Source organism: Kryptolebias marmoratus, linkage group LG11, assembly GCF_001649575.2.
Source record: "Kryptolebias marmoratus isolate JLee-2015 linkage group LG11, ASM164957v2, whole genome shotgun sequence".
In the NCBI taxonomy this organism is placed as follows: domain Eukaryota; kingdom Metazoa; phylum Chordata; class Actinopteri; order Cyprinodontiformes; family Rivulidae; genus Kryptolebias; species Kryptolebias marmoratus.
Genome location: NC_051440.1, coordinates 20,079,164 through 20,103,540, shown reverse-complemented (window position 1 = coordinate 20,103,540; position 24,377 = coordinate 20,079,164). Strand labels below are relative to the sequence as shown.

The window sequence follows — 24,377 nt, the reverse complement described above, 5'->3', positions numbered from 1 at the left end:
GCTTGGTGCTAAACATCACCTTCAACTTCATCACAGATGATGATGTCATATTTGTACTGTGGAGGGACAGAGTCGCTGAGGACCAACGTGTCCGACTTGTTGGAGGTGAAAATCACTGTATAGTTACACAATATATATCAGTGTAGTTGTCTCGAACCTTCGAAGTTAAAGTGATGTACATGCACAAAAAACTGAGGTAGGTCAAAATCAGCAAAACTGCACAATTGTACAATTGGAATTAAACAGAAGTGTTGTTGTTAGCTGTGTATAACTGAGGCTAAATAATTTAAGACACTAACATTCAGCTGTCAGGATTTGGAGGCATATAGGCTATTTCTTCTTCAAAGTGGGAAACAAATAAAGCAGCAATTAAAAAACAAAAATACCTCTAATTTAATTATATTTGCAATTAGGTAAGAACTTTCTGAAATCGTAGTATTGTTGCTGCATTCATATAAATTACTAAAACAGGTTTTACTAAATGACACAATGAACTCATTACGTACATTATGTACACAATTAAAATGAGTTTTTTCTGTCAACATCCTGTTCATTAGCTTTGAATTTGTTGAGCTCAACACAGGTAGTTCTCAGAACAGCCTGCTAGGAGCAGATATGAGATCATTAAATTCAAGTACACACATGCCCAAATGAGATGAGGCCGTGACTCACACTGACAAGAAACAGTGTTAACAAACTAATCAAACACTTACTGACTGGACCAGCATAGATTTAAATCATGTTCACAGTGAAGATAAATTGTCTTTTTAATATTTCTTTAGCTGTGCTTGAATATGGGCTTTTAAAAGTTCAGGATGGTTCAGTTTAAATGTTCACAGGGCTTAAACAAAGAATCCGATTCAGTATTAATACAAACCTGTAACTCAGTTTTTTCTGTTTTCTCCTGTAGCTGCTGTCAGCAGCCAGTTTGTTCCAGTTGGGGGCGCTACAACGGCACTGTGAGCTCATCTGCTCTCAGCACATCAACTTGGATAACGCAGTCAGCATCTACAAGACAGCCAAGGTAATGTATACTGAAAAGAACAGATTGTAAGAAAAAGGAGAAAATGAATTCTCTGTTCAGCTAATACAGAATCATGTCTTGTCCTTTTCTGAACAGACGCACGGTTCAGTGGAGCTGTGTTCATTCTGTGAAGGTTACTTTTTGCATCAGATGCCTGCACTACTTGAAAAAGAGGCCTTCAGGACCCTGTTATTGGGACCACCCGGAGCTCGACAAGGAAACAACTCTACTTCTTCACTGGCTCACAGCCGTGGTGACTCACCTCTGGAGGAGCTGGAGGCCACCCTGGCTCAGCGTCTACGCTCTCTGTATACCTCATCTCGGGTCTGAAGACATTTCAAACGCTGTGGAATAATGACGCAGATAAATGGAAAAAAGTGACATTTAGAACAGAAAGGTTTTCAACGTAGAACCTCAGGAGTGCAACCTTTTAGCCTTCTGATTCCCACTCTGACTCTGGTATAGAGCAGCTTCTGCAGTACTCAGACCCATGAGTGACTTTAGCAGCAGTTTACTTTCTGGACGTTTCAGTGCTTCGTATTTTGTGCCAGGCACTCCATTGTGAGTCATTGTAAAATGCATCATGTTTATAAAGAAGAAAGTTGCACAATGTGATGTTTTTTTCCCCTCCAAGGCTCAGGAAGCTCACTGGGAGAATCAACAACAGGATGCAAAAAGGAAAAACAATGAGGCACTGCTGCCATCTACTGGACAAAACAAAGCATTGCCTCAGATGAGCTTCTTGACTGAAACTGTGTGAAATAAGAAAAGACTGAAGCATCTGAGATACGTGAGGTTCTGTTCAAACAAATGATGCAGACTGTGAGGAAAGAGGGGACCCAGCGTCTCCTATGGTGATATAAACTTTTAATATAACACATACTTTTTTATGCTATTATATGTTTATTTCTAAAATAGGCCAGAGAGACATGTTTAGAGCAGAATGGGATGGACACTTTCTATTTAATAAGGGGAAAAAATTATGTATTTAATGGAGTGTTCCCTTTTTGTTTTTATTCCTAGCTAATTAATAATATTGTATAAAAATGCTTGTGTTATTTGTTTAGGTTAACTAAAAGTTAAATAAGTTTATATATCCTTAGATTTAATGTATCCACACAGCCAGAAAGTAAGGTCCTGGCATCAGGTTCTGAACAGTCTCTCTTAATTCTGAAAACGGAAGTAAACCTTGTAAAGCAACCATGTCATTCTAGAAGTACAAGCAGTTAGTACCTGTTTGTGTGGAGTGATGTGAACTTACCTGAAAACAGCAGATTTGCAGGTGCACTGTTACACATGCTATAACTATGTAAATCAATGCAGTTTTACAAAAAAATGAAAAAAATAAAAAAAAGTACAAAATGTATTTTGGTGTTTAGAAAAACATGAGAACTAGCTTTTGCCCCGTCTTCCCTCCAGGACTTTATCCACATATAGGAATAAGAAAAACAAACACACCATAACTGAATGAGTTTATTTGTTTCAGCACTGAAGATGCTCACAGTTATTTTTATATGGGGGATTACATCAGTAGGTTTTGTTCCTGCTCTCTCAAAAGACCCCTCTGGGCCTAAATTTATAGGATGTCCTTAGTGCTGCTAGCTTCCTATTGTAAACAGAAAGAAGGGTGAACATCAGGTATTGCTTTGTGTTTGTAGTACTGGTATTTTCCTTCCTGTGCCACTTCAACCAGCAGGTAGAGAGAGCCCAGACCTCCGAGGTACAGAGTAAAAGAAGCATTGTTGAAAAAACTTTGTGCACAAGATAAGTAGGAGGAGGAAGGGTGCGGGGTGGGATAGCAAGTTTTAAGGTTTAAAAAAAGAAGGCCTGAAATAAAAACTGAATAGGTGAAAATACAGAAGAGAGAAGGGAATTGAAACTTTACTAAAAAAAGTAGTTTAGTGGTGGGAGAACCAATAAGGGCTGAGAGAAGGAGTGAGTTTGGCATGGAACATTAACACTAAAGCCATGCAAAGAAAAGCTCATGTCTGACATGCACACAGCAATAACAAGCTAAAAGCATAGAGCAGGAATCCCCAGCACGGTTGAGAAGACAATCAACCCCCACAGCTTCATCTGTCTATTTACAAAGAAGACACAGACTGGGATCTGTGGTGCCCTCCTCCTCAGGCCTGGCATACACGCACAACAATATGAAACTGACAAATATCAATAGAAGAGCATATTCCCTCTCCGAGAAGAGGCTAAATCTACATTCTTAAATGACTTGTAAATCTTTTTTGTTTCCAGAGTTCCCACAAATTCCTATTTCCACTTCAGCAAGGTCTGGAAATAGAGAATTTGAGTTGTCAAAGTTCACATAATTTTGTTTAAGTCAAAACAGAGCAAAAGAAAAAAAATTATAATAAAGTTCTTTTTTTTTTTCTTTAAATGTTGTCCCATTTACAAACACACAAGAGGGTAGTAAATAACATTCAACTGACCTAACAGCTTTGTTCATATAAATAGCCAAGTTATAATAAATTAGGAATCAAACATTAAGATGAACAAACATAAATAAATAAGGACGATACAAAGATATCCACAATTGCATTTATCACATCATTTTTTGGTCCTCTACTCCTACTGCTGGTATCTGAGACTAAGAGAGAGGTACAAATGGAAAAATCAAAGAAAGTGCTGCAGAAAACAAGAAACAGGAATGTTCGATTCATTTTCAGGTCAATGAAACAAAGACAGAAATGATCATGTAACAAAAATACACTGAAGAATTTAAAATAAGAGAGCGCAGCAGGCGTTTCCTGTTTCTATGGTATTTAAACAGTGTCACAACTAGACATTTCATTGTTTTGTTTTGTTTTTTTACATTAGAAATAATATCAGTCTGTACAACAGAATAAATCATTCATCTTAAATACCCACCCACAACCCTCCCCCCCATCCCGAGACCATCATTTCGACTCCCTTGCTGCCTTCGGCCCAGATTTTGCTGACACCCAGCTCCTCTCTGAAATCACAATTTCAGTCCATGTTGCAGCAATAGTATGAAGTCTAATAAAATCAGTAATTCAAACCCAGTTCATCACAAAGAAAGTACATTTAAAAAGCAAACAAATACAATCCAGCAAGCATCCGCGTCAGCTGTTTGGACTTTCCACAAAACTTCTCTCAGGTCCCTCCTCCTCAAGTTTCTGCAAGTTGTTTTTTTTGTTGTTGTTCATAATCCTTGATGCATCCCAGAGTTTTCTGTGCATACTGGACTTGTGTGTGTATGTTTTTGTATGTAGGGTCTCCAGTGATTCTGACCGATGCTCGGCCCCAATTTAAAAAAAAAAAAAGCCTCTAAAACAGAGAGAATAACTGTTGATGAGAGCGTGCGATCGTGTGTGTGTGTGTGCATGTATGCAGATGTGTGTGTGCTGAAGAATTTGTGGCCAGGGGGAGGAATTGAAGGATTTTCATCTATCTCTACTGATGGTTGCCAAAGGTTGTGGAAGATGAAGACGGGAAGAGTCTGTTTCCATGGTAACCCCGAGCACACCTCTGAAAGTGGTCCTCCGTCAACAAACGTCCGACTCTCTTGGTAAGCTCGAGGGGGGAGAGGGTGGACATGTGGTTGGGGGAGAGCGAACGAAGCAGGAGGAGGGACTTTAATAGGTTTTCTGGATAATTCCTGGTGTAAGAAACGAGTCAGGTCATTACACAGGTTAGCAGCATCAAAGGCGGAAACAAAGTACGAGTCAAAGGTGATTGGGTGAATGGAGCGGGGAGGTGGTGCATGATGGTGAAGGAAACTGAAAAAATGAAATTGTGTTTGCTATGGAGGTGAAGTATACTGTTTGTAAACTATCATTTGAATTCCCTCAAGATTTATTAATCTAAATAAAATAATTTGATAAAAAAATATGTCTATAAATGATAAAATGATTCTGTTCTGTAGTGTTCACTCTGTGCCGTTGGTTTATAATCATACTGGAATGGCTTCCGCATGGGTTCAATTACAAAGTTTTCAGTCTAAGACTCCTCCTGAGTCCCCACAGATGGAACGGACAACTTGGCTCTGTCTTGGCCTGCAGGTGGGAATTTGGTGTCATGATTTTCTGACTTGTGCCTCCGGTCGTGTATGGGAGAAGGGCAGTGCTTGGAGGGCGTGCCAGAAGGGTAGGGCACCTGTCCGTTCTTCTCGTCTGAAAAAAGTTGTTTAATTACATCAAAGAAGTTACTCAATGGGCTGCCTAGGTACACAGACAGGAAGAAAAGAGGACAAAAGAGGGGGAAAGGAGGAGAAAGAGAACAAACAAACTAATGAACAATGGGGTTCACAGGAAAACAACACGACTAAATGTTAGATGGAGCAAGCCGAGGAGCGGACGAGGACCAACAGTGAAGAGGCACCACTCAGACTCCCATAAATCATGCATGTCACAGCACATCAATGAAACACACCGTATCAAGTGAACCCACAACTACAGATTAAAGTTAAAACTCTGATAAACTTATAAACTGCGGTTCAAAAGACAAACTTGGCGTAAATCATGTCAAGCAGGTCTGATCAGATGTTTCAAACAACCGTGTGGTTGTCAGAGTTTTACTGTACAATTACAATACTTTCCCAACAACATTAACATAAAATGTCTCTTTAAAGTCTGTTCCACAATAAGAGCCACAACTGAAAGGATTTTTATTGACTACTGCTTTAAAGTGAAATTCTATCAGTTTTACTGTCCACATATTGGACCACTATCTATTGTGCTATTAAAAAGTTTTGAATCTGTTGTTTGAAGACCACCTCCACCTGCCTGCGTTTTAAAGGGAACATCGTCTGCAGAAACTGTTGTCTGTAAATGCAGACGTGCGTGAGACATTGAGTTCAGCTGGAAAATGATTACAGCTTCTGTCTCCTTTATGTTCTACCTTTCTTATTCATGAACAACTCCCCATTTGGTCCCTCCTCCTAAATCTGCACACTTTCACAAAGGCAGAAAACATATTTAACTAAGCAGTGAGGACTGATCAATGAAACACCATCTTCTAAGAGAATAGTCCAACAATGTGTCTCCGAATGCTTTTCAAACTTCTTTTTCCTTCTTGTCAATTGTCTTCCTAAGCTGGTCTCCAAAGTCTGAGGACAATATAGATGATCACGGGAGACAATAATGACCAGGACTTGATTAAACCTTTTGTTTGACACACATTGATATGCAAAGCTCTTTCTCCTTGTAATTACAGTCATTTGGCTTTCGTCTTTAAAGGCCTTGTGGTTGAAGAGGAGAATAGAGAACCACTGCTTTCATTTCCTGCTAAGGACACATCGACCTACATGTAAGATGGTATAAAGACATGGAAATCATTGACATGAACCTCAGTGTTGGGATACTGAATCTAATGTTGCACTATATTGTTTATGCAAAGTGCTTTGATTGTACTCTTGCAATGTGATTCCTGCTTCACAGACAGCCCACCGCAGTCATTAAAACCTAATTTAACATAATTTAACATAATTTCACCCTTCCCACACCTCAGTCGGATAATGAGCTCAACGTTATGAAGGATCAAAAATAATTGGTAAACTTACTGAGGCAAAACAATGACAACAGACTGTTAAATATCATCATGGAAAGTGAGAGGGTAAGAGACAGCTCATTCTTGCATACTTGGGAAAAAAAAAGCGGATTATAGTACAAAGACATGCAGCGTGATAGAAGTGCAGTAACCTGTGTCTGACATGGATCTGAGAACGAGACTTAAGAGGATAAAAGCTGATTCTATGAGAGCAAGTGCTCAATTGAAACATGGGATGAAAGTGATATGTAAAAAAATAATGGCACACATCTTTCCTCAATAAATCTGATTCTGTTTCCTGTCTGGCCAGCAGATGGAGGTGTTATGAAGACAATGAGAACAGAGATTCAAACAGCAGTGACTCACAAGAACGAACATGCAGAGAACAGAAGAGGAGGAGAAGGATCCCTATTTCTCTCCTATTCTCTTCATCCCACAGACTGTGCAATAAGAGATGATATTATAAGCATAACAGGACTTATACCCATCAATGGAATCTGTAACAGCCCTAAACCTAATGAGCAGAGTGAAGTAAAATCATAATGCTCACATGTGATAAATGCTGACTGTCAGGAGTTCTTAAATTTTGGCTTTAAGACCAACAGAGGCAATCAAATCCAGTTCGGCTGTACAAAAATAATAAAAATAAAACAACTGACAGAGACGGGGTTGAACTCCTATCAGGTGTGGCGTTACCGTGCAGCGCAGTGCATTCTTGGGAGTGTGTTGAGGCGCAGTGGTGTTGCCATGGCGACAGGCTTGGGCGAACAGTTTTGAAAGTCGGAGTAAGAGAAGGAGAATCAGCTTAATCTAGCTCTACTTTAATCTTCACTGCCGGGGCAACAAGGCAACATTTGACCCACGGCCGGCCGCGCGAGAGAAAACCGCCGCCCTTTCAAGTCAGCGAGGCGCAGACATGCAAAGGAAGCCGTTTGGAGAGGCAGAGCGTGGCTCAGGAATTTCAAGCACAGAGAAGCAAAGAGAAGGATGAGATTTAGCTTGGCTTTAGCCGTGAGAGTAGTTCATTAAGGGGTGGAATGGAACAGTGAGGCAGTAGGGGAATGAATGAAGAAGTTTTTGTGGGAAAAAATTATTTATTTGCTTATTTAATATTCATATATATTTAAAAGAGTGGGAGATATTACTCACCAGAGAGCTGTTGAACCCCGGGCTGGTCATGCGTGCTTAACAACTGGCTTTGAATCGTCTCGATCACTCGCTTAAAACGTCGGCTGGGTCCTGCTCAGACACACACGCACAAGTAAAATGAACAAAATAATAGAGCTTTTTTTTTTGTAGTGCAGACACTGAGTTGTTGCAGAAGGGAAAGAACAGGTGGGATTAATAAATTAACACTGGCTTAGCTCCATCAACTGTTCCAGTAAGCCATGTTAGGGACAATGAATACACAAAAGAGCCGCCTCCCCTAAAAGCGGCAAGCAGCCATCATAAATACACCTGTACTGTTCCAACTGCGACGAGACAAAATTTGCATCTGGATACACAGCAGGAAGACAGCTGAGCATGCAGAAACTGTGTGATTGGAATAATGTGGAAAAAAAGAGAGAAAAAGTTGGGTAAGGTACAGAAGCAGTGTGCAGAACAAGCAACAAAATTTGATGTGGTAAACCGAGGTCAGTAAGAAGTACTGTGAGCTCTTGGTGTCTTTCTGGTGTGCATATGTATAAAAATAGTATAAACCAGCTTCTAGTCTACCCTATTCAATTAAATGGAGCCCCCTGCACATGTGTGGGTCTGTGCAGGGGAGATAGTTTTCTATCCTTGTGACTAAACATCAGGAAATCATTATACTTGTGAGGTTTGTCAGTTTTGTGGTTTAGGGCTAGAACAACATATAGTCTAAGCTACAAGCAAGGTAATAGTTAGTGCTGGTTACAAGTAATGATCCAAACCTCTATAATGAGCTTTTCAATCTCATCTAGGATCTATAAAGCACTTTTACATACTGTATGGTTTAACAATAACAAAGAGATTGCACTTTCTACATAAAAAGATTTAATCACTTCAACATAAAATGATAAATACCTCATTGGCAGTGAGAGGGGAGTCAGTGTCATGCCATAGGACAGTTTGGTGTGGATGGAAGGGATGAACTGGGAGACTACCACTGTGTTATTATGAGTTGTGCTCCCAAAGGTTTAGGTAGGAGTCTCACAGGCTCCCACATGGAGAGTAAAACAACAACATGCATGTGTGTGTCGGCATATTTACAGGACTGTGCAAGTGTGTATGAAAAAAAAAAATAATGCATGCGTTGCTGCAAAACTAAGCATTCACACATGACTGCTCAGTATGTAATCTCGCACCACCAGACCTGATTTTGTTGCGCTCAGGGAGGCACAGAGAAAATCTTATCAAGCCCTCAGAATTGCAAAAACTTCAAGAAATTCTCAGGCACTTATTCTTTTTTGGCAGCGAGAGTGGAAAACACCCACATCTGAAATGAGTGCTTCAAGTTTGTTTATTTATTTGGTGGATTTGAGCAAATTTTAATACTATTAGTCTGAAGTGTGACAGCATTCCACTCGACATGTAATGGCAACGCTCCACCATTTCTTTTAAAGTGATCTGGGAGCTTCAATATTTTCACTAGAATTTTGCCAAATTAAAAAAAAAAGAAATCCACTTTTAAAAACAATAAATTTCAAAACTATTTGATGCAAAAACGACTTGTGTTATCATGAGTTTTAACAAGAAAATTCTTTGGCTTTTCATTTTTTGCATTTTCATTTAACTGCTGTTGAGTCCATCACAGGAACAGTTTTAATGTTTATCACTTTTAATACATTTTAAATTTTGAATTTCGTGTTTTGCTGTTATTTTTAACCACTACATGCACATAGACCAGGCAAACTAAAGAACTGATGTACGTGTTAATGCAGATGTGATAATGTATTCTGTATTAGTCTTAGACCATGTGTTCTGGAGTTAATACCGCTTCTTTTGAGAAAGTATGATTTGCAGTGAAGCTTCCTCACCTGAGAGCAGGGTAAAAGTGACAGAGTAGATGCCATTCTCTTTTGTGGCAGCTGTGCTCTCTGTGTAGGTGATATCCACCTGAAATTTGACCGGCTTCTGGAAGACTGTGGGGCCGGCTGTGGACTTGTACTCTGCTCGAAAACTGGTCTGTGAGATCACACTGTGGCTCAGGCTGGGAATCTGTCAACACAAAAAGAATCTATTAAAAAAAAAAAAAAGAAACGAAAAGAAAAAAGAAAAAAAGCAGGACATGGCAATAAAAATAGGCAGAAGAACGACACATTACGGGAATAAATATAGGTTGCAATGATGTCATATTCTTTTCCAAAATCTTGCAAATGACAGTTAGAATGAACCCTCATTAAAACACCCTCCACATACCAGGAGCCACAGTTGAGACTCTAAGAAGATTAATGGCTCAGGGAGTAGCCATGTGTGCCAGAGAGACTTAAGCTAATATAATCTTGAGTCATCCAACAACACGGCACTCTCCCGCCTAAAATGAATTTGTATGCCCAATGAACAGGTGAGCGCTGAAATTGTCACGTTCTGCCACAATGCTGAAGAGGGGTTGACATTCCATTAATGTGAGTGTGCTCAGAGGTATAATTCCTCTGGCTCAGGTGCCAATCTCCTGCCTGGAATACCAGCATGCGTAACCCGGAGGAGAAAATAGCTGCCTTCGGGGAAGGAGAAACCGATCTGACATTGACCTGCGCTGGCAGAGTTGCATTGACTTAGACTTTGTTAAACCTAACAGGGGTGAGGATAGGTTCTGTTCAATTATGTTCACTGAATGTCAACTACCACAGCTGAATGTTTGGTGTTCACTGACGTCGGCCTGCATCTGAACATCTACACAGTTAGAAAACTCAACGCACACAGGTACTATCTACAATATTTCTTACACTACACAACTAAATATACGCATGTGCAACCACACACACACACACTCAAATCACTTTACTGAGAGAAAAGTATCTATATGCTAATAGTCAATGCTCTGTGCTGACTTTTCTATTGACCTCAAGTGAGTCTACACTTAAAAATAAAATAGAGGTGCTGAGTACAAGTTTACCGGACTGCTATATAAATCAGAGGAATGTTGGGAAACAGAAAGACACTGCCTCTTACAGTAGAACAGTCAACGTTCTACCTCTGGGGGGGTCAAAGGTCAGATGGAAGTAAGGCCAGGATCAAAAAGGAACTAAGCAGCATAAGTTGTGTGTACCGAGAGGAAGGCTTGAACGATGTCTGCCTTGATGGAGCTGAGAGGCTTGTCCTTGATGACAATAAAGATCTGCTCCTCTTTTTCCAGGTTGATGAAGTTACCAAACCAGGATTTTTTGGCAAGTCTATGAGGAAAGACAAGAAAAAAGGCAAATGTCATTAATCATCTTCTAGCAAGCATTTGACAAGGTATTCACCCTCGTGATGTAGGTGCTTCCTAGTCTTACACACCCATCCATCTATTGATCCCTACAAGAAAAATAGAGAGCAGGTGAAATGTTCCCTAAAATCCCTCTTAAGAAGCCCAGGAGAAATGGAAAGGAACAGTGATTCATATGACACGCTGGGGAAAATAATGTTAAACTATGAAGAGGACTTATTTTCAAAGTTTTTCTGCCACAGTTCTAAATAAGAGCCTTCTTTAAAGTGCAAGTCTTGAAGGTAAAGTGTCACACACAATTAATTACCATATATCAATCCCTCCTCTGAGATAGCTATTAAAAAGGCATTAGCAAACAAGACAGGGAAGCATATCCACAAGGAGACCTGCACAGAGAGCCATAAAACAGATAGATGTTCTGTGTGTCAACTCTGGGGCATTGTCTCATTCACTTTTCAACTGTCAAAGATGGTAAATTCCTGAATAAAATTCACTTTTTGGATTATTTCATCTAAAGTCTTTTACACGAGGGAACATATTAGGGTGGCAGTGTGCAGTGGAATGTCTTGTCCATGGACACATCAAGTAAACTGGAATCAAACCAGCAACTTAATGTAAGGACTATCACTCCACAGCCATGCCAGAGAACAAAAGATATTAATTGCCTACAATGTGCTTGACTCTGCTAACACATCTCTTACTGTGTGATTTCCCTTATACAAATTATAATTTGAATTTCAAAAAAATAATTTCAATTCAGTATTTAAAAATTAGCCTTACTGAGTTGACAAAAACCAGAGGTATATGTACTGATCTCCGCCTGTTACTGAAGAAACAACCCACTGTGTTCACTCCTCAGGTCCTAAATTTTTCTTATTACTTTTCACCTCCCAATTTTATTTTTTCCCAATAAAACCTTTAAAGTCAAATGCAGTGCACTTGACTATAAAATGCACAGCATTTGTACATGCACAGTCCTAACATTATGTTAATAAAGTCTCAGATGAACACCAACCGCATGTCATAAAACACCACATCATTATTTATTTAACAAAAACACATTCAAAATGCAAAAGCAGTGAGAGGAAAAACTAACTACACTTCATGACTCTGAGGATTTGGTGGTGTCCTCAGGATCTCTGCCTTACTGGCCAAGCTTCAGAGAGCTTCATATTTAACTCCAGAATACTTTGTTTAACTCAGTAATTGCCATTAATTTTAACATTTAACATGTAATTGAGGCATGTAGAATTTGAGATGTTGCTCTAGACTTTAAGGTAATATCACTAAGTCTTGCATAACAAATGTAACAATGTGTCTGATACGATCATGTGAGTGTATTATCCTGGATTTTCTTAAATGTGGCTGGATGTTTGTGACACTGACCCAGGTAGAAACGAGTCTGTTTTTACTCACCTTTCCACCTCAAGACATTCTAGGCAGATGGAACTGACCAAGCCAAACAGCAGCAAGCCAACCAAACAGGCATATCTAGGCCAACCTTGAGTAATCAGGCCCTTGGGAGTTTAGTAACTTCACACAAGATGCTTTCCCACCGATCCCCACCACCCTCCACCTCTGCCCTCATAACCCACTACCTCCTGCTACCATGTATCATCACCAACCCAGATGGGACCTGAGATCGCTACAGAGAGCTCAGCAGGTAAAAATGAAACATTTATGGATGACAGAATTTCAAAAATATTGTGCTATCAAGAGCAAACTGAGAGGCCTACAGGTTGTGTAGTTATGATACTAAAGGGTCCCTTTAAAAGAGACAGTATCTACTTACTCTGGGGAAGACTCTGGTGTGAGGCTGGACATCTCTTCTTGTGTAGGAACTGTGGCAAACACATGTGAAAGGTTCAGCTAAGGTTAACATGTACATCACACTAGACTTTCTAGTCAAAGCCGAAGGGTATGTGAAAATAATACAAGATTGGACAACTATTCAGTGCTTATCAGAACAATTATGTCAGCGATGATGTCAGTACCTTGGAGTTTCCTGCGGTGGAAGCGTGGCGAGCCAAGGAAGCTGTTCTTGATGGAGTTGAGACGTGTCCTCCAAGGCATGCCTCCAATTGACGGGCTTGGAGGCGGCGTGGGAGTTGGTGTCCCGGAAGGGCTGTCCTTGGGAGTGTGCACTGGAGTGCCTTTTGGGGTGGGGAGGGGGCTGCCTCGAGGGGAGGGGTGAGGGGTAACCTGTATGAGGGGGATAGATTTGGGTGGGTGGTCAGTAAAGGGAGAAGGAACAGGCACCAAGGGGTGAAAATGGTGTAACCGGATGGGTGACAGTGGTGCAACAGGGCTAAAGGGCACGGAGAGCTGGGGGCTGGCGGCATAATGGGAGCGCCGTACCTGGGGGCTGTTCGGGATGGGAGATTTGGAGAGGAGGGAGAAAGCAAAGGGGGAGGGGGAGGACGGAGAAGTGGGAGTAGGAGGCACAGAGAGAGAAGGTGGATGTGGTGGAGCCTGGCAGGGAGTGGAGGGTTCTGATTTGGCTGCAGGAGGAGAATCAGGGGAAGTTTCAGGTAGGGGATTTGATCGTGTAACATGTAGAGGCTTCGGTGCAACTTTGGGCTTGGCAGGGAGTGTCTGCGTCTTGTTGAGCACTCCTGGCAGGGGTTCACAGTTTGGAGACAGTGAGTTGGGAGTGGAGATACGGGGGCCTGTGCGATTTGGAAGAGGCTCAGGGGATGGGCAGGGGCTGGTGTTAGGGGACTCGGTTAAGTCAGGGGACTGAGGTGGCACACAGAACTTTCTGACAGGCTGGATTCAAAAGACATGGAGCGATGATGCACAGCACAAAACAGCCAGGAGCAAAAGCAGGTGGATGATTCAATTAAAATAAAACACAAAGGACAAGCGCACACAGAACAAGAAAGCCAACAAAAAAGTAGCACAACCACACACACAAAGACAGAAGCCACCAGGAAATATAGAAGTGGGTGAGGAGTGTACATTAGGTGGGAAAATGGAAGAATTGCAAGACAAAACAAAAAACAATAATAACATAAATCATTCATGTCAAACAAAGATGAAATAAAACAGAAACGGGAGAAAACTGTGCAAGCAATGTGAACAATATCTGAAAAGTCCAAAGAAGAGATAAAATGATGGACTTCACTTGCATAAAACATACAGGGCTTTAATAGCAAAGAAAAACAAGCAAACACAGATGCAGGAGACATGAGGCCGGCTGTGAACACTATTTGGGCTGACTCAATAACAAGACGAAAAGGTAGCATCACTGCAGTGAGATTTCTGGTTTCCTGATAGGTTTATTGATCTGTTTGACTTGTAATGCTCAAACTGAAGATACACTTCTCCACTATTTGCCTTCGACACCAACCCCTTTTCCAGAAATAACCCCACACAGAGCCTCCTGCTGAGAGGACAATCTGGGTTTTTGGTACTTCTGAGAAATCAATTTCCCTTTCAGATCAGCCTGAAAGAACCTGTGTGGTGTAGGGAGTTTGTCTTAGCATTGTGGTATAATCTTGAGCCTTCTCAGGCTAGTCAAGTGGAAATGTTTACCACATGCTTCCCCAGCTCTGAGCAAGGAACGTGGAGCTTTCTGAAGCATTTCTTGATCTGGATTTCTGCAGAGCTCGGGCCACAGAAAACAGAGGCTGGGATAATCAGGATTGAGAGAATGAAGAAAGAGCTTCAGAATTGGAGAAAGCTTATTGTGCTGTCTCTTTTCCCAATGTGGGATTTTTTGAAAAAAAAAAAATGAAAAAAAAGAACGCAAAAGACTAATGTAATGTCTAAAGCTCAGTCTGAGAATGGACATAAAGAGGTAATCACAGTGGATATGAACTTACTTAAACAAACTGATGGAACAGAACTTATAAACACACTAAATTATAAGTTCACAATATGAGATAAAGCTCTATTGTGTAAGTGTGCAGAGTGCTCAATTTTTAGTATAGACAATAAACAACAAAAAGATGGGCTCAGTAGTAGTTGGATACATGCTAACCAGTCAGTATGAGTGTGTTGTAGAATATGAGTGATTGTGTCTGAGCCTTATGACTTACCCGTGGGCTGCTGAGGGGGCTGGTAGAGAGGCCAGAAGAGGCTCCACTGATAGATCGTGACCTGTAGCACAAACAAATGATAAGACACAACAAGAGAGAGGTCATTCATGTCTGATATGCGTGTTCATTTGACACAAGTAGAGGTGAGAGATGGGTTTACATGCCGCATATTGCTTAAAAAGCACAGAAGCACATCAGACTTAGTGGATACACATGGGTTGCTATCTAGCTTCCTGCAAGCACAACATCTGTTCACACAAAGAAGATAAATGCACTACAACACAGTAACAGCAGTACCGACTTGACAATCCACATTACTAATATTGACTCCCAGCAATTAGTCTCACACCGCTTAAGCTTTGGGTTCAAATATATTGATCTGTCAAATCCATAGGCAACTTCACAAAGACTACTCTTCAAACTAGCTTCCTTCCTGTTAATAAGCCAGACATTTTGCGGTTTTCTTTGTGCCTTTGGGCATGGAAAATATCTAGAGCGGGAGAATATAGAGGAACATTTGGTTGAGTGCCATTTGTCATGTTTGTCATTTTCCTCACAGATGCCGTCAATAACCCCAATGAGCAGAGTCCTGCTCAGAAATGAACAATCACAGCACAATCTGTCTCCATCAAGCACATGCGTGTACGCACACAAACTCGCAAACACAGAGCCTGTCAACACTTCGAAACACCAGCTGCTCACTGTCACAACATTGTCCCTTTTGTCATTCAATCTAATAATCCCCCCTCCTCCTTTTTCTCCATCTTATTCTCCCTGAATCTCAGCACTGATACATTTGTGAAGAAGTAGATCAGTTTTTCCTCTTTTAAACAATGAAATAATAAAAACTCAAGTATTTTTGTAAGTTTTCTGGTTGAAGATGAAGACCTCAGGGCCAAATGTCAAGCAAAAATGAGGGAGTTCAAAAGTGTGAAAAAAGGAAAATCTATTATATATTTATATTAGTGTACCACAGTCTATAACGAAGGCTCCCTAATCAAAACCAAAAGTAAAAAGTTAAACCAGAACTTGATTCTTACTCTTAGCAACAGACACAGTCATAACAGAAGAGCAGCTACCATGAGAGAGAGAGAGGAAAATTTAGAAACACCCACTGCTGAGTTATTTTTGTAACTCCCCCACTGCCAATTTATGAGTGCATTTTTTGGACACATTCAGTCACACATGAGTAGGCGATGCTGAGACAACGTTGGCTGGGATTTCTCATTTCATCGAGCAGCTGACCAGACAGTTGCCATCATTTACATTTAAATCCCACGGTCCACTGAGACATGTCCACACTTGCTCACTGCTGTACTTGTAAACTTAATCTAAACATGGCCGAAACCTCCGGCCATTGTGAGCATATTGTTTAGAGTCTCTTTGCATCTGTTCGTGTTGGACCAGCAGGTCCATAAAGCTAATGCTACAGATGGTTATGCTGTACAGTAATGGGCTGTCAGAGACTCACCGCTGCTTCAGAGTGAAGATGAATTATTGTTGTTGAGGGCTTAATTTATAATGAACAGCACACACAATTTCGGAATCATTTATCATGTACAAGAAAACCAAAGCACCATGTCATTAAGTCACACTATAGGAAATGTTAGATCAACAGTTATTCTTTATGCTTTAACATTATGTCTAAGTTACTCTGGATAAACTGTCAACTGACTCTGATTACATGCACACTAGTAAAGGGGTTTACAGAATATATAATGTAATGCTCCAGTGTCAGAAATCTACACATGGTTGTATCCCAATGGTTTGAAACGTCATGCATTAGGGTGAGAATTCAGATGAATACTGAAATAATGCTGCACACAAACGCTTGAAACCAGAACCCTGAACATTTTCACTTTCCAGAACCGTCTTAAGAAGCAGTGATTATGATGATGAGATGATCAGAGTTCAAGGAACTCTTGACATAGTTTAACATTTAAATTTAAAATAAAAATATAACACAGCAGCTGGACTGAATGCAGAATTCAGACTAAATTTATACAAGGGGTCCTGTTGCAGACTTCCCTCCTCAGGCCTCCTCTGTGTTCAGAAACAATCAGCTTTCTTCTATTCTTTCACCAATTTCACCCTAATGGCCTTCTAAATTTGGTTTCCTTAAAATATTGAGATTTTTCCATAAATAATGTGGTCACCTAATTTTTATTGGTGCAAGACCCATCAGACTTTATGTGATAATTTGGGCTGACTTTTGGTAACCAGGTGCTCTGATACACTGTAAGTCATAATATTACCTTTTCAAAGCTACCAGCCTAAACAAAGGGCAGGATACTGGATGTTCAAGTACAGTCTCAAATATAGAATAACCATGTATGAATGGCTGCATCATGCATAAAAACCTCAATTACTCCAAAGTGACGGTCTAAAAAGTTAAAAAAAATACTAAGAAGTCTAATATGAATCAAAATTAAGCAGCTTCATTACTGTGAAAGTCATCTACACATGTTCAAAATTAAATCAAATTAGAAGTTGGGTAATATAAAATCTGCATCATAAGTGAAGTAATTGGAAGGGGCTTTATGACACTTTACCTTCATTTTGGATACCTGTAAGCAGGAATGACGATACTTTATTTGAGTTTTTAAATATCATTGCTAAACATCATAAATACAATCCTAATTTTTATCTCAAAATCTGGCCAAATTGAAGCAATACAATTAAAAAAAGAGCATGCAACATTTTGTTCCCATTTCATATTTGGTCATCTTTTGTCATTTATCAATTGCCAATCAGTCCCCTTTTACCATAATAATAACCAGAGACAAATACTGTGTCCTCAGAGTAAGACCAAAGCAACTGCATTTACATCTACCGAAATCAAACAAAGCTGAAGCAGAATTTGTTGATGCAATGCTTCTATTCTTACTGTATGATTCAAAGTTAAAGGGAAAAAGTTCAGTTTTGTCCCACCAATGGAGTTCCACTACATGAGTAAATATTCATGTAAATCAACATCGATTTAAATTCATTTCCTTCTTTGAGCCCTGAAAGCCCCCGCGAGAACTTGAGCATTAATATTCACAGCTTAACTCCACAACACAGAAAGACTCCTCCAGTTTCTGCAGCAGTGTATATCTGTGTGCTTGTGCTCATTTTAGCCTCTTAAATAAATTGCGGCAGTAATCACCAGGGCAGCCTGACTTATTAAGACTGTTTTGACTATTTCCCATTTGAACTGCATGAGACAACTAGAGCACATCTGTACAAGAAATAAAAATATTCCATTGATATTCTATTCTTCACACCACAGCACTTTTCCATTTTTCATTTACATATCATTAACCTCCCTTCATTTCTCCTGGTATGTTGTTAGGGCTTCAAATTAAATCAGCAGGATTTTTTGTGCTTTGAGTTTTAGTTTTAAATAAATTTCCAAGATCCACTAGGGTACATAAAGAATAAAATAGGTTTTCACATGAGACTTCTATCATTTATATTACCATGTCACATAGCCACAGCTGCATTTATCCCCAATCTATTCAATTATACTTTACAGGAGGTGCCAAAAACTCAAATCATGAGTATTTTAGGAGCCTCCATGAAAAATGCGAGCCAAAAATACTCAATAAGGACCGAGGTTTAGATATTTTAGTTATGTAATTCAAAATAAGACTGTTTCCCCTCTCCTTCACTTTTTATTCTAGTGGAAATGTATCCTGTCAAAACATGTTTCAAAGTCAGTCTTCTTTCTGACGGCCTCTGATCTGAAGTTCCACGAATCTTCTGCGCTGTCAACAAAAGTTTGCTGTCGGGGAAAGATAAGGTTAGGTTTAGAAAAAGTCAGTCAAATCTTTGGACATTAGGCTGCTCTGTATGTTCTCCCGCAGACACCAGCATTAATGCGTACACACACAAGCACGCACATGATCAAACAAATGCAGACAACTTGGGAGATAAAAGATAGAAAAGTGAGATTTAAAAAAAAAAGTACGACTTTGAAGACAGATGGGTAAAGCAGCTTTTCCACTTCCAACAGTTAACAGCTAATAGGAGGTCAGGCAAAGTAAAACTAGCAGCATTCCTATAATTCAGAGCAATGCTGTTCTAACAGTGCACAGGCTTGGAACTGAAGATCAGCAGTACACAAGGGGCCGCAGGAAAATAAAAGATAAAAAGCATTTTAAATAGGTAGGGATGAACTTCTAGAGTAAATCTGGACAAAGGGTAAGAGCTAATACACTTATCTAGAGTTGCATAGTATAAAGATGCAGACAAAATGTTTTTAGTGACTGGGATTGTGATAAAAACACATCCTGGTCTGTAATCTAAAGGTAGTATCTCACTGGGCTACCAGTTGGTGAAGGACATGTTTGAGAGAGTCTCTGGAATGTCTTGTGATGTTTGTGTTGGTTCTCAGTTTCCTCGTGTGAGTTGCAGATGTGCACAATCCGTTTGGTTTTTAGCATAAAAAACAAAACAAAACTGTGACACATTTACTTTCAAAATTGTCAGATAGCTGACGTCTCAAAGCCCATCTGATTTTTCTCGTAGGCATCTCAAACGAGAGTGTTAAGTATAATAAAGTAGATATTAAAACTAGTCAAAATCTGCCTATCTTAATTTCAAAATTGTACTCCAGCAGATTAAATGGGGATTAGATCAGTGCCATGGTCTTATAATCCTGAGGCTGCAGGTTTGAGCCCAGGTTGAATCAGAAAGGCCATCTGTCGTAAAACAATTGCCAGATTGCCAGAACAGCCGAGTTTGCTTGTTGTGGCAACCCCTGTAGAAAGGAGCAGCTGAAAAAAAAAAACCCAACGACTTCAGCAGATTAAATGAGAAATGTGGGGGCGGCAGCCAAGGTGGGAACAAAGCGAGCCGAGTCGAGTCTGATGTTGGCGAAGGTGGACAACAAATGTGCACGATCAAGAATGCAGTTTTGCAAGCCGTGCACATGAAAATAGGCTGTGATTTTCATAAAATGGCCATTCAAAATGCAGCCACACTGCTTGCTGGTCATTTGGCAGCACATCACTCAGAATTCAGTGAGACTGCAACAGAAAATCTGCCCGTTTTCTTGCAATTTTCTCGCAAATCTGAGTTGCCAACAAGTCTCCAACAGTCGCAGCCCATAGAGATACCATCTTAAGGTAGACGGGAGATTTTATTCAGAAATACATGAGTAATCCTAAACTATCTCTGTCAATAAAAGCTATGCAGAATAATTTGTGTAGTTCCATTTTTGATGTATGTGTGCAGTGATGTGTTATTTATGAACTGATGATATTATCAGTCATTGCAAAGCGACCTGTTTTTTGGATTTTGTAAGTGACTAAAACTGTTGCATTAGTGTGAAGAGCAGAGCAAAGCAGTTTTTTTTTAACTAATGCAATCTTAAAATAAAAGTGAGCTTATTCTTGGATGGCCTGAAGGGAATAAAAACGTGGAGGAAACAGGAAGATGAATCTCTAACATGAACGCATGGAGCACCAGAAGACAGAAAATCCTGAACATATTTAATGGTGTGAGTTTCTGACATGCATTTCAATCTTCTAAAGAGACCTCTATCTGAAAAAAATAGCATCTGACATTTACCAATAAATATTTACCTCCACGACTACAGATAATTTTAATTTTATATATTAAATGGACTGTGTACCTTTCCATTTATTCCGCACACCACAGCCTTTTCCAGCATGTCTCCCAATCTGACTACCATTAGGCAGATCAGGTAATCGCTCACTCAGATACAATCTTCCCTGCTGGTACAAATGTCACTGCCTCTGAGCAAAAATGTGCAGTGTGATGATATGTTGGTTGTTGAAATAAGATGAAAAAAAACGATTTTAAATCAGTGCGCTGTGCCTGGGGTGAGTGCAGTTTTGGCATGATTCGAGCATTTCTAAAATGGCAAACTGGAGAAATGTTCTGCATCTGGAGAAAGTGGGGCACAGTTTGGCAGAACTGATTACTAATGCTGTCTGATTATGAGAAGAAGTGATAATTAAGTTAATGCCAGAACAAGTGGGAGTGTTGACACTAAGGCTCTGCATTTTAAATGTGCTCTCCTCTTCAGTTTAAGAATTAAATTAATTAAGATTAGGTTTAATTTTGAAATATGCCATCCAATGAAGTATAGGTGGTTAAAATAGAATCTTGTGAACCTTTACCATGCTTTACCATTTCAGAATTTCCTCAGCAGAAAGCATGGCTGCATCTTTTTCCTGTCCTAGAATGGGTGGGACAAAGCGAGAGGAGGTGAAAGCATTTGGAGTGAATAGCAAGTGGATACCTTTCTTCTTTGCTGCATTTTGTTCTGCCGTCAGGAATATCCAAGCTTTTACTGTACACTGATTTACTACGGTGAGACAGAAGACAAAGTGAGCAGAAAGTCAGTTTCTGTTTATGTTCATCTATAATGCAGCTCGCTGACATGCAATCCAAACTCACTGTCAGAGCAGCTGAAATATAACCAAACTGTGAGATCCTCCGAACACTCATACAGGTCTGCCTCTATTTGTTCAGTCAGAAACGGATCAGTTTTATTTCCCTCCTTCATGAATACCTTTGTCCATGTTGTGTCATGTCGATAGCCCTCCTGGCTGGAACCGGCGAGCCTCCATCCGTGACACTGAGGACCTCCATGGACTTCCTCTCGGGTCTCCTCTTGCCATGACGGTTCAACATGGGGGAATCCACCCGCTTCCTCGGTGGATCTGCGTCAAAAACAAACACGTCGATTCAGAATAAACACAAAGCACCTGACATGTCTGTGTTAGTCAGTATAATTCTACATATTGAGCAGTTCTGAGCATTGTGTGGACAACTGTGAGAGCTTGAATGATGTTTAGCACTGATCACATTGACATTCTAACTAATAGAGAATAAGTAATGGCTTCCTTCCAGACTTTGAACTAATGGTCACTGTATTGACTGTATCACATTCACTGAATGAGGAGTCTATTCATCAAAATGTCCGTATCTCACGGTACACACACACACAGGAGTCTGGGAAGAGCATCTCTGTTCCTGATCAGATTTCTGTGGATGGAAATCAGTGAAGTTGTTTTTTTCCTCCTGAGGGGTCAAAATATTGCATGATGCTTCAACCACAAAGACATGTTTGCAGTAATACTGTAGTGTTCTTTCACAGCTATTTGACAATATAATCTACTATTTAAACAATGGCATTGTTCTTAATCACTAGATTTCATTTATAAATTCCTTTCACAGTTGAAGGAAAAATGGGATATTTGAAGTATGTTTAATAACAAAAATGTTTCTTCAGATCAGGCATCAATTAGCGCTGATCATATCCTCTTCATTATCTAAGAAAGTTGAGAAAAAAAGATCAGATTTTGGAGTGTTTGTGTTTGGTTTAATCTTGCCTGCACCTGTTCCTCATCATACTTTGCTTGATAAAAATGTTCGTGTTGAAAAACAAAGTTTAGGTTTTGAATAATGTCTTAAAATCCTTTCATTCCTTTCATAAACAGTCTAATATATCTCTCATGTATAAATTTAGAACATAGTATTTTGTTGTTGTTATTTTGGTTACTTCGCCTTTGGTGTGTCCTATCATTACTTCAAACAGTCCAGTTTGTTACACTGATGGGAATTTCTTTAAAAGCCAGATGATACATCTCCAGGGCTTAAACCAGATAAATTATAAATATGAACAGTGATGCCTTTTATAATGCTGTTACATTCTTTATCTACATTTGTTGTTGCTCTTTTCAACCCTCACCGATCTCATTGCGAGGGGGAAGGTTCTGGTCCTCCTGACTTGGGTACCTCTCCTTGCGATCAAGTAACAAGAAGTAGATCATCTTCTCTTGGTTCTCACTGCAAAGACATTAGAGTTAAAAGTTTATAAGAATCGATTTGACAGGCTAGAAAGACATGACTATAATATGACTGGTTTATATATAATTTAAGTAAGTAGAGAAGGAAAACAATAAGTAAAAAAATTAATTATTAAATGTGACATTAATCTGTAAAACCTCACTGTATGATTAATGTTCTTTAATCTTTTTGGATGCACAGTGAAACAGCTAATTAATAACTTTAATCTTTGAAACAAAAGTTTAGTTTTACACATCGTTAAGCAATCACATATTATGCATAATTTTGCCTTTACGATACAGCCTATCCCCTTGTGCAGAGTCGACTGGTGAACACCGGGTCTAAAAAATGTATCTGGGTACTATAAGTTTGACCTTTTCCTTCACAACAAATCAGAAAGCCCAACATCTTTAGCCTCTATGTAACACTCTCTATGCAAAATATCCAGGGAATAGGCCTCGATAATAAAGACAGATTGGAAAGCAGCAGGAGGCAAAGAGACAAGGACCTGCAACTTCAGCTAAAATGAACCAAGGGAAGGGAAATTTAAGATCACAGATTTTCCCTCTTATGCAGCACAATTACAAAAATCTCCCATGAGAAAGGAAGCAAATGGAAGAGATGGTGAGGGGGCATAGTGAAAGAGTGATTCTAGTTTAGCATTAAATGAGAAAGGCTGAGGAAAATTTTAAAAAGAATTCAACATTACTAGGCTCATATTTATAAAAAACAACATGTGTATAACACTGTGGGGTAAACAGTACTTGTACAGACATATAGTCCCAGGAACAGAAACTCACATGTGTAAGTGAGACACAGATATCAGCAATGTGACCCATGAGCACGTTCATAATGCATCGCAGGATAAGTTTGGAGCGAATGTATCCAGCAGCAAGCAGTGTAAGAGCTGTGTGACAGCAGCTAAGTGATCTATGGCTTCTGACATCTAAAGCGACAGCTTCACAGGATTTTATAAGAGCTCGGGGAAAAACCATGGCTGAGAGGCACTTCGACACGAGAACACACCCATCCTTTCATAGCATCCCCTCACTACCTTTATTGTAGCCCCCTATTGTCCCTGATTTCAGCTGTTTCACTTTCTTCCATTATGTTTCTCGTACATTTCTGATCCACTAACTTTCATTTTTTCCTCTTTTTTCTTCTGCTTCCTACCCCCGTTTCTTTTCAATGCCTCTGTTTCTGGACAAAAATCCACTCACTCATCTGAGAGCAGGTCTTTCAGAAGTTTGTTTTTGTCTCTGAAGCAGCCCAGGGAGTGCATGCTGTCCAGTACATCTGGGTCGATGTCGTCTGCAGAAGGCAGGCTGCGGATGGTTACCTTTCTAGGCACAGGCTGCTCGGGTTCTGGTTCATTTTTACCCCCACTGGGAAAATAAAAAGAAAAGGAACACATGAAAGGACAAGGTCAGCTGTTTGGTTATTTAATATGCTGCAAAGACATTTTAAGTTTTACTGTAGCCCTTATTACTTGCATATATCAATTATAAACATAAAATTAATGAGTAGATTTAATGACAAATATAGAGTCAGGAAAGTTTGCCAGTGTTTGTTTAACTTTGACTCAATATAA

General features: G+C 39.8%; 2 protein-coding genes across 7 annotated transcripts in view; one reads left to right on the top strand and one right to left on the bottom strand.

Annotated features, from left to right (window-relative positions):
* abtb2b (ankyrin repeat and BTB (POZ) domain containing 2b) overlaps positions 1-4,889 on the top strand; it is a 41,505-nt gene extending 36,616 nt beyond the window's left edge. For 2 of the 3 annotated variants that reach the window (XM_025007375.2, XM_017423006.3), the window contains 3 exons: positions 37-105; positions 911-1,024; positions 1,121-4,889. In XM_025007375.2, coding sequence (XP_024863143.1) covers positions 37-105; positions 911-1,024; positions 1,121-1,354 — 417 coding nt within the window. In that variant the 3' untranslated portion in view covers positions 1,355-4,889. The remainder of the gene's footprint in view (positions 1-36; positions 106-910; positions 1,025-1,120) is intronic. The other variant, XM_017423007.3, reaches the window with a different exon arrangement.
* brsk2b (BR serine/threonine kinase 2b) overlaps positions 4,455-24,377 on the bottom strand; it is a 163,170-nt gene continuing 143,247 nt past the window's right edge. Inside the window, exons 10-20 of one of the 4 annotated variants that reach the window (XM_017423011.3) lie at positions 24,007-24,171; positions 22,689-22,786; positions 21,507-21,657; positions 21,234-21,299; positions 14,981-15,041; positions 12,932-13,139; positions 12,730-12,778; positions 10,779-10,902; positions 9,547-9,727; positions 7,697-7,786; positions 4,455-4,658 (exon numbers count right to left, since the gene is read on the bottom strand). In XM_017423011.3, coding sequence (XP_017278500.1) covers positions 4,636-4,658; positions 7,697-7,786; positions 9,547-9,727; positions 10,779-10,902; positions 12,730-12,778; positions 12,932-13,139; positions 14,981-15,041; positions 21,234-21,299; positions 21,507-21,657; positions 22,689-22,786; positions 24,007-24,171 — 1,216 coding nt within the window. In that variant the 3' untranslated portion in view covers positions 4,455-4,635. Of the gene's footprint in view, positions 4,659-4,901; positions 5,221-7,696; positions 7,787-9,546; positions 9,728-10,778; positions 10,903-12,729; positions 12,779-12,931; positions 13,140-14,980; positions 15,042-21,233; positions 21,300-21,506; positions 21,658-22,688; positions 22,787-24,006; positions 24,172-24,377 lie in introns of those variants that run through there. The other 3 variants (XM_017423008.3, XM_017423009.3, XM_017423010.3) reach the window with 3 other exon arrangements.